This window comes from Malaclemys terrapin, chromosome 7, assembly GCF_027887155.1.
Source record: "Malaclemys terrapin pileata isolate rMalTer1 chromosome 7, rMalTer1.hap1, whole genome shotgun sequence".
In the NCBI taxonomy this organism is placed as follows: domain Eukaryota; kingdom Metazoa; phylum Chordata; order Testudines; family Emydidae; genus Malaclemys; species Malaclemys terrapin.
The window spans coordinates 799,180-808,939 of NC_071511.1; the positions used below are offsets into that span (position 1 = coordinate 799,180).

The 9,760-nt window shown below is 60.2% G+C and overlaps 1 protein-coding gene across 1 annotated transcript; it reads right to left on the reverse strand.

The window, feature by feature from the left end:
* Positions 1-366: 366 nt before the first annotated feature.
* On the reverse strand, positions 367-9,696 carry TADA3 (transcriptional adaptor 3). Its single transcript, XM_054034951.1, has 8 exons — positions 9,122-9,696; positions 7,943-8,193; positions 7,567-7,672; positions 5,359-5,500; positions 4,935-5,038; positions 4,739-4,848; positions 2,631-2,816; positions 367-2,560 (listed from the first exon to the last, which is right to left on the reverse strand). Exons 1-8 carry the CDS (start codon positions 9,326-9,328, stop codon positions 2,368-2,370), a joined length of 1,299 nt encoding a protein of 432 aa, XP_053890926.1. The 5' UTR covers positions 9,329-9,696; the 3' UTR covers positions 367-2,367.
* Between the last annotated feature and the right edge of the window lie 64 nt (positions 9,697-9,760).

The following is a 9,760-nucleotide window of genomic DNA, read 5'->3' on the forward strand; positions in this document are numbered from 1 at the left end:
ATGGCTGGGGGCTGGAGCAGGCCTCACCCGCTCCCATGCCCTGATACAACCATTCAAGCTTTCAGAGAAAGTGGTGCAAGGGCCCTCTGGCCACTCCCAGACCAGTGGGCCCAAGGACCAGCCCCAGCCTGGCCCACAGCCTCCCAGCAAACAGGGAGGTGAGTGAAGAAACCACTGGAAAGAAAAAGGTTTCTCTGCCTGGAACCAGATGGGTTCCATCCTTGTGCCCCCGCAGCTGGGGGAGGCCAGGGCAGGCAGCTGCATTCGGGAAGCACAGAAGGGGCCTGGTGCTGGCTGGGGTTAGCACTAGCAGGGCAGGCAGGACTCAACCCCCCCCCCCCCCCCCCGCCACCCTCCCAAGGCAAGTAGCAGCTTCCCCACCCACCCCATGGGCTACAGCTAGGTTTGGAGAGGCTCTGCTCTCCTGCCCCCCATTCCCTGGCAGGGCCTGTGCAGAGAGACCCACCCACTCTCCCACAGGAAGTGGTGCTGGGCACTGACATGGGACAGGTGCACAGCCACCTCAATCCCCTCCCCCATCAGCTAAAACACTGTCATTCACAGGGGTCAGGCGCAGCGCCGCTCGGCCCTGCAGCAGCAGGCGGCACCCCCAGCCCGGCCCGGCCCAGCCTCAGTGCTGAGACCCCCCGAGCCTCAAATCTCAGCAGTAAGCAGGCTGCTCCCCCTAAACAGAGGGGAGCCCAGGACCCTGCCTGGCCCCAGCTCAAGCCCTCTGGGTTCTGCCCAGTAGCACAGCCCTAGCCATGGTGTCCCTGCCCTCCCAGGAGACGGCTCCTACAGCCAGGAGCTCCCCAAGCCAGGGCTAAGGTGCTCTCCCAGCCAGGCACGGCTTGTGCCTCCCCCAGAGAGGCGAGCCTCACACAGGGCTGAGTGCAGGGCTGCAGGGGGCGCGCAGGCCCCAGAGACCCCCAGGTGGAGTGGGGCCCACCCTGCTGCAGGGCAGGTGGCCTAGCTGAGCCTGTCCCAGGAGTGGGGCCTGCTGCCCACTCCCACCCAGGCTTCAGCCAGGGGCTAGTCACTTGCTGGGCAGAGGCAGAGATCCAGCCCCTGTCCCTCCATTTGCTACTGCCTTCCTGCCCACCCAGCACCGCCAGATCTGCCCTGGCATGACTGGTACAGCAGGGACATGCTCTGGCCCCACTGCTGCACTGGCCTGAGGCAAAGTGAGGGGCTGCCCTTTGGGCCTCACCTTCCCTCTGCACTTCGGCAGCTCCCTCCCGGGGCTGGACAGCCTCCGGCCATGGAGCCTTCTAGCCCTGCTCCCCAGGGGCCAGCCCCCCGCCCAGGGGGAGGGGGACAGCTACAGCCCCCTGCTTTGGCAGCTCTCTCCGCACCTGGGGACTGAGCTGGAAGGGGAACAGAGATGCACTGTCCAGTGGTCTGTCTCCCCCCCAGGCAGTGAGACTGGGGGCTGCAGCTCTCCAGCCCCCGGCTGCAGCCTGGCTGATGTCATGGCTTTCCAAGAATAACAGCAGGGCCCAGCTGGCTGCAGGCACGGCCGTTCCCAGGGTCACAGCACCCTCTGCTGCTCACAATTGGGCACTGCAGGGGGCACCCAACCCACTGGTTTCTCCAGGTAGCGCCTCCCTGCTTGGCTTCAGGCTGTGTTCCCTGGCACAGGGGAGCTCGGCCCTTTGGAGGCTGGGGCTATGCCAGCAGGGCTGGTCAGCCCCTGCCCTTGCCCGTGTGACCAGGAGGGAGGCAGCAAGAACTGCCCTCTAGGGACCAGGGACCCTTCCAGACAGGCAGCTGTGCTTGTGCGGTCCCGGGGCTGATGGGTGGCTCTTTCCGGCAGCCAGACAAGGGCTCTGGGTCAACGGCCAGATGGGCCAGAAAGGAAAGGGAGCCGCCTACAGGCAGACGGGTGAGGGAGCCCTCTCTGCCCTTGGCTGCAGCGGGGCTCCAAAGAACAGACCTAGGAGAAGGGCCCTGGGCCCTGTCCCAGCCCTGCGCAGCACCCACCCCTGCAGATCACCTGCTCCCACTGGCAGCTGGGAAGGGAGATCGCCCCTTGCACAGCATAGTAGGGAAGGGAGATGCAGAGAAGCTGGGCACCCCAGGGAGAAGGGGGAGTACAGAGAGCTGCTCAGGGAGATGCTACCAGGTTCAGAGCCGCAGGCGGGGACACGCATGGGGGCTGTCTCCCCAGGGCCTGGCAAACCCCTCCCGCCTGGCCCCAGGCAGAGCTGAGCCCGTGCCCAGCCCCACTGAGACAGGGACGGGGAAGTCACTTCTAAGGCCAAGGGTTGGAGCCTCCCCGTCCCCAGCGAGGAGCTGTCAGTGCAGGCAGAGGGAGCCCAGCTGGGCAGCCAGTCCGGAGAGACAGGGCGGTGTGGCACTTCCCCATTAGCCATCCAGGAGCTTGAGGATGCTCTCACGCTCCTTCAGGGTCTTCCAGGCCTGGTCCTTCTCCTTCTTGGTGGGTGTGCGCTTCTTCTGGCGTGCCGCCATGATCTTGCGGAAGGCATCCATGACCTCATTGTCAGCCATGCGCACACGCTGCCGCAGAACCTGCCTGTGCAACTCATCCTTGGCCAGCCTGGGGAGAGAGGCAGAGCCGTCAGCTGCGGCCTAGCCCCCCCCACCAGCACCTCCGGCCCCACACCCACCTGAGCAGCTCCTGCTTCTTGGCCCGGTTGTGAGCGCTGAGCGCCTTAAGTTCGGCCTGCCTCTTGCGCAGCTCCGCCAGGACCTCGTCCTCCAAGTCCTCGGGGGGGCGGTCCTCCGACTCCAGCAGGCCTTGGGCAATCAGCTCCTCTTTGAGCCGCCCCTCCAGGGACTTGGTGTGGGGGACGCTGCAAGAGAAGAGCGCTGCTGTGAGCCCCCGGCAGCCCAGCACCCCGGCTACCGCAACAGCACAGCCTGCCAGCTCCTGCCCTCCCCTTGTTCCCGCTCCCCTCTGCCAAGGGGCAGGCAGGGCTGGCCCTCACTCCAGAAAGGAGGCAGTGAGAACTAACCCGTCTCCCTGCCCAGATCTCACCCACAGGCTGACCGCTTCCGAGTCCAACTCCGCAAGAGCACGAGCCCATTCCTCTCCCTTTGCTCTGGGGCTGCCTGCTAGGCACAGGAGAGCCGGGCTCTAGTGCGCTGGATCTCAGAGGGGCCAGGAGAGTTCTGCTCAGGTGCGGAGCACACCAGGCTCTCTAACCCTTGAACTGCTCCCTGAGCAATTCCTCCACGCCTCTAGACACGAGAAGAGAGGTTTCTTTCTCTGCTTCTACTACAATTCTGTGAGGGGTCAGCGAGCATGTGGACAAGGGGGAAGCCAGTGGATCCAGTGTACTTAGATATCCAGAAAGCCTGTGACCAGGTCCCTCACCAAAGGCTCTTAAGCAAAGGAAGCTGTCATGGGAGAAGAGGGAAAGTTCTCTCATGGATCAGTAGCTGGTTAAAAGATAGGAAATAAAGGGTAGGCATAAATGGTCAGTTTTCAGAATGGAGAGAGGTAAATAGTGGTGTCCACCAGGGGTCTCTACTGGGACCAGTACTGTTCAACATATTCATAAATGATCTGGAAAAGGGGCAAACAGTGAGGTGGCAACATTTGCAGATGATACAAAACTAGTCAAGATAGTGAAGTCCCAGGCAGACTGCGAAGAGCTACAAAAGGATCTCTGAAAACTAGGTGACTGGGCAACAAAATGGCAGATGAAATTCAATGTTGATAAATGCAAAGTAATGTACATTGGAAAACAGAATCCCAACTATCCATATAAAATGATGGGGTCTAAATTAGCTGTTACCACTCAAGAGAGAGATCTTGGAGTCATTGTGGATAGTTGAAAACATCCACTCAATGTGCAGCGGCAGACAAAAAAGCAAACAGAATGTTGGGAATGGCTAGACAACTATGCACATGCTAAATAAAATTAAGAAAGGGATAGATAACACAGAAAATATTGTATTGCCTCTATATAAATCCATGGTACGCACACACTTTGAATAATGTGTCACCCCATCTCAAAAAAGCTATATTGGAATTAGAAAAGGTTTAGAAAAGCGCAACAAGAATGATTAGGGGTATGGAACAACTTCCGTATGAGGAGAGATTAATAAGACTGGGACTTTTCAACTTGAAAAAGAGACGACTAAGGGGGGATATGATAGAGGTCTATAAAATCATGACTGGTGTGGAGAAAGTAAATAAGAGTGTTATTTACTCTGTCTCATAACACAAGAACTAGGGGTTACCCAATGAAATTAATGGGCAGCAGGTTTAAAACAAACAAAAGGAAGTATTTCTTCACACAATGCACAGTCAACCTGTGGAACTCCTTTCCTGAGGAGGTTGTGAAGGCTAGGACTATAACAGGGTTTAAAAAAGAAATGGATAAATTCATGGAGGTTAAGTCCATTAATGGCTATTAGCCAGGATGGGTAAGGAAGGGTGTCCCTAGCCTCTGTTTGTCAGAGGGTGGAGATGGATGGCAGGAGAGAGATCACTTGATCATTGCCTGTTCTGTTCATTCCCTCTGGGGCACCTGGCATTGGCCACTGTCAGCAGACAGGATACTGGGCTGGATGTACCTTTGGTCTGACCCAGTCTGGTCGTTCGTAAGTTCTTCCCTTACAGCCCCGGCTCATCCACCCCAGGCCTGAGGGGCACCTCAGCGCATTCAGACCAGGCTCTTCCAGAAGCCGAGGAGGAATTTCCTGGGCAGAAGAACCTCTTGGCCAGGCTGCCAGCCCCCCTGGCTGGCCGCATGGAGCTGCTCACCTGAAGGGTTTGTTCTGGCTGCGGGGCGAAGTACCGGCACCGTCTGCTCCCGAGTCTTTGCCCGCCAGCTCTGGGATCGGGGAGTCCTCGATGGGCGAGATGATGTTCTCCTAGGAGAGGGAGGGTGAGTTCCAAGCTGCTGGGACCCACGCCCCACGGGATCTGGCAGCCAGGCTCACCCCGGAGTCTCACTCACCTCGACAAGTGCCTGCAGGAGGCGCTGCGTCAAGGGCCCAAAAGGGCAGCCGTCCTCAGGCTGCTCCTGCTGGGACTCCGACTTCTTCAGCAGGGCGTCCACATCTGGGAGGGAGGCGAGAAGGAAGCGGTGAGCAGAGCGGCAGTTGCAGCAGAACAGGGCCTAGCAGCCTCCGCTCTGGGACTCCCCAGCTGCCCCGTGCAAGGCTGGCATGTCCACCACTCCCCTGCACCAGGGCCTGGGACTCTCCAGCCATACGGGCGAGGCTGGCACACACCCTTACCCCCACACCAATCCCTCGGTGCGGACAAAGCACAGCCCCCCCACCCCACCCCTCAGTGCTGGGCATGGACGAACCCCCCCCAAATATATGTCATCCAGTCCCTCCATGGTGCTGTTGCCCAGGGGCGGGGAGCAGAGGCACCTTTTGTGTCCAGCTCTGTTAACGGTCCCAGGATGCCTTTCTTCTTGTCAGCAGCAGCTGCTGCCCGGGCGCCATCCTTCTGCTCCTCCAGCAGATCCTCCTGGGCCCAGCGCTGAGAGTAATGCTTCCCCAGGGGTGGGATCTACAAAAGCAGGACAGCGAGAGCAGGAGCTCAGGGAACTGGGCTCAGAGTCCCTGCAGCCCCTCTCCCACCAGAGACGTGGCAGAGCATGGCCTTATGCCTCCCTCTGCACCCCACGCTGACAAGCAGTGCCGGGTGTCTCAAGGTGCCAGCTGGCTGTGAGCAAGCCCTGCTGGGATCTCTGCAGAGAGCTGATGCAGGTCCTAGAAGGGCCACTCCTTGGGCACATGCCAAGAGCTTCCGAATTCCTGCCTGAGGAAGGGCACAGCGTGGCAGTCCCAGCTCCAGCCCTGCCAAGGCCGGGGGGAGTGGGCTGGGCCAGGGGCTCTCCAGAGGCTGGCACTTGCACACATGGGCAGTGTCCCTTGCAGTTCGGGTCCCACCCCAGCACAGCACGCGCTCAGGTCACCGGCTTGACCAGCACAAGAAGACCCAGCTGCAACCTACACTACATGAAGAGTGTCATGGACTCCATTAGTCACTCCTGCACCCATACGTGGCCAGAGGGGCAGCTGGGCCGGTGCCCGGGCACTCTCGCTGGGTGTGCTGGGAGGGCAGCGGGTGAGTACCGGTCAGGGTCACGTGGGGCAGCTGGGCCAGAAGACTCCTGCTTCTCGCTATGGTCTGGATTTTCATATACCTCTCTGCAGGCCTGTCCCACCCCTGACTCTGAGCAGCGATTGGGTTAGTGTCCCACCGATCTGCCTGAAGTAGCAGGACCAGTGTGTCTGTCCGAATGAACGGGGGGATTGTTCGGCATTTGGGACAGGCACTCTTTGGAACATTGTTAAAGCAGGTATTTCGGCCCAGAAATTCGGCTTGGCCACCGATTTGGAAGTGTTCAGTATATTTCAGGCTCCATTTTCCCTGGAGTGGGCACAAACGGTCTCCAGGTGCCACGTCTTTAGCTGCATTAAGCAGCAGCAGATTAAGATGCATTTGCCCTGATCACTGTAATGCTGCAGTTTAACACTAAACCCCTTCGGAGGCCAGCGCATTTCCATCTTCCTAATTCAGATGTCCACCCCGGTGCTGCACACGAGTCCTAGGTGACCTCGGGCATACGCAGAGCTGTGCTGAGTACTCCGCGATGCTGCACATTTCTATCGACGCTTAGAGATAAACCCCTGGTCAGGGACCTTCTTGTTGGCGATGGTATCAGAGCTCGCTCAGGGCAGGGGTAAGGCTGCGCACGCAGCTTTCCCTCAGGCTCCCGATGTGGGGCTTGGCCAGGCCATTTTGAGGTGACTTTCTGCATTCCGGCCCCACGTCCAGCACAACAGGGCTGAGCCGCAGTCACGATCTCCTCCCCCACACTGAATGTACTGCTCTGCTCTCCTCTCCGTTCCACGATGCCCACGAGGGCAGCTCTGCTGCTCCAGCCAGGCTCTCAGTCTGCGCTGCCCAGTGGGGGATCTGAGCGCTCACAGACTAACAACTGTCCCTGCCCGCCCCCTCCGCTGGGGAATGGGGGTTTCTCACTGAAAGCCACCTGCGGGGCCAGGGCCTGGCCCAGCACAGGCAGGAGCTTTGGGCGTGGCCCGCAGCATGCAGAGGTCTAGTCTCATTCAGATCCCGAGGCTGCAAGTGCCCCAGTGTGGGGCCGGCCTGCGAGGAGGCTGCTGTCTCCTGCTCCCTTGCAGTAGGCAGTTGGATTGTGTCTGAAAAGCAGAGGGAGGCCCAAGTGTTGGAGCAGGGGACAAGATTTCAGATACTCAGGGCCTGAGCCACTTAGTGCCCTGGAAATGAAACCGAAATGGTGGCTGTATTCCATGGCGAGCCCAGCCCCGCTCTGCTGCCTAGAACGGGGGCAAAGCACTGGCCTCACAGGAGTACAGCCTCCAGCCCGGCCTGCGTTGCCCCAGCACAGACAAGCGGTAGCCACGGCCTCTATCACAGCACCGTGGCACTGCCCGGATCCAGAGGGGAGGGAACAGCCCACAAACACAGGCCTTTGCTGCCTGCCTTGCCCCAGTGGAGTCGGCACCCACCGTGAGGCACAGGACTGTAGAGACCAGACAGCAGGATAGTGTGGGGCTGGGAGGGGGCTGCACTGAGGTTTTTACCTTGAAGTGCTCAGCCTCATCCTCCGGGGGTTTGAGCAGCTCCTCCAGGGTTCGCACCTCCTCACTGGTCAGGTCAGCACAGTAGGGCTCCACTGAGGCCCAGAACCTGCAGGGCAGAGCAAAGCAGGCACTCAGAGGGAAGGGGGCAGGTGGCCGCCCCAAGCCAGGAACAGAACCGCTGACTTGAGCTGTGGCTCCTCCTTTACCCAGGAGATGGACCCTGGGCCAGACCAGACTTCACTCTCGCGCCATCCAAACTCCAATTCAGCTTTGACCCGGAGCATCAGGGAAATGAGTGCTCTCCTTGGGAACCCCTCAGTGTCCCTTTGCTCACTGCCCCACTCTCCCAGTGTCCCTTCACACACACACCCCATACCTGTTCGGGGCATCGTTTTTGGGGATCCGAGGCATGTCAACTGGGTCGTCTGGAAATTCATATTCTTGGATCTTGGGCTGGAGATTCTTGGATTTGGGCCGCCCAGGGCCGGGCCCTGTGCCATGGCCACCCTTCCCCTCTAGTTTCTGCTTCTTGGGCTTGCCGTGTTTAACTGGGGTGCCCAGTTCATGCTCTTTGCCCAGCTTCAGGAACCGCCTGTCCCCCTTCTTGTCCTGCCAGTCTGTCAAAATCTGAAAGAGAATGGCCCTGTGTCACACCAGACAGGCAGGTGGCTGCGCCCAGAACCAGGAGGGGAAAGGGAAGGGTCTAGTTCCATCCAGGACCCTTGCCCTCGGTGAGCCGTGTCTGCCCTCCCCTTTTCCCTAGCAACCATCATGCTGCCTTTCCCCTCAGGCCCTGTTCTCCCTGGCGGATGGCACCACTCTACAGCTTGCAGGGAGCACTGAGGCACAACCCCCAAGCCGGGCTGTGCTGCGGCATTGTCTGCCCCAGGAGGGAGGAACCAGCCCTGGGGAGATGGCACATTGAACAAAACAGGGGCTAGCCACTCTACGGAGCAATTCCAGGCACAGAGAAAACAAGCCAACTGGCCTCCTGGTCAGAGCCAACCCACAGAGCAACAACCAGTGACCCAGCTGCAGCCGATACCAAAAGGCAAAGGTTCTTGGCCTTTTAGGCCAGATGGGGCCATTAGATCACGCAGTCTGACCTCCTGTACAGCACAGGGCCCTGGCCATTAACCATCACCCAGCCACCCCAATAACTTGTGACATTACTTGGGACTCTGTTATGCTGTTCACTCTGAAGAGTAATGACAACTCATCAAACCCCAACATGTTAACCATTTCACTGCTGGCTTGTTTGAAGCCCGCAGGTTCTACCCCCCTGCTGCTGGGTCAGCACTGCCACCAAGTGGCTCTTGGCATGGGCACCAAATGGGCTGTGTGAGAAGTGGGGGAGCTTTGCAAATATGGGGTACCTTTTCCATCGGACATAGAAGGGACTTCCCTCCTGGGCCCAAACGGTCCCTGGCAAAGGGCCAGGGAGCCAAGACTAATGGACTCCAGCTGCTGCCGAGCCGTGACCCTGGGTGGCCTGACCTCCCCATGCCCATCACCCAGGTACCCCAGGCCACCCCGAGGAACTAGGGAGCCCGACCTGCGTCTCTGCCTCCAGCACCCGCAGCCTGCGGCTGGCCGAGGACAGCAGCGTCTCCAGCTCCAGCTGCAGCGTGTCGAGCTCCTCGATGCCGATGCCATCGTCCTCGGAGCGGGCCAGCACGGCGGTGTAGCGTGGGCAGACCTTCAGATGATCCACCGACTTGAAGTCGTGGAACTGCAGCGGGCAGTCCTTGAGCTCGCTCATCGCCCAGCCAGGCGCTGGGGTTCGGGGGCGCCGGGATACGGGGGGTGCGGGACGCAGGGGGCACAGGACACGGGGGGGGGGTTATGTGATACGGGGGAGCCGAGATACAGGGTGCGCAGGATGCACTGGGATACGGGGGGTGCGGGACACACTGGGATACGGGGGGTGCAGGACGCAGGGGGCACAGGACACGGGGGGGGGGGGTTATGGGATACGGGGGAGCCGAGATACAGGGTGTGCAGGATGTACTGGGATACGGGGGGTGCGGGACGCCCTTGGGGGCAGTGGGATACGGGGGCACTGGGCTTGGGGGGGCAGGACGCGGGGGCAGGACGCGAGGGTGCCGGGCTGGGGGTGCGGGGCCCAGGGTGCGCTGGGGTTTGGGGGCGCCGGGCTGGGCGGGGGGCGCTGGGATACGGGGGCGCTGGGATA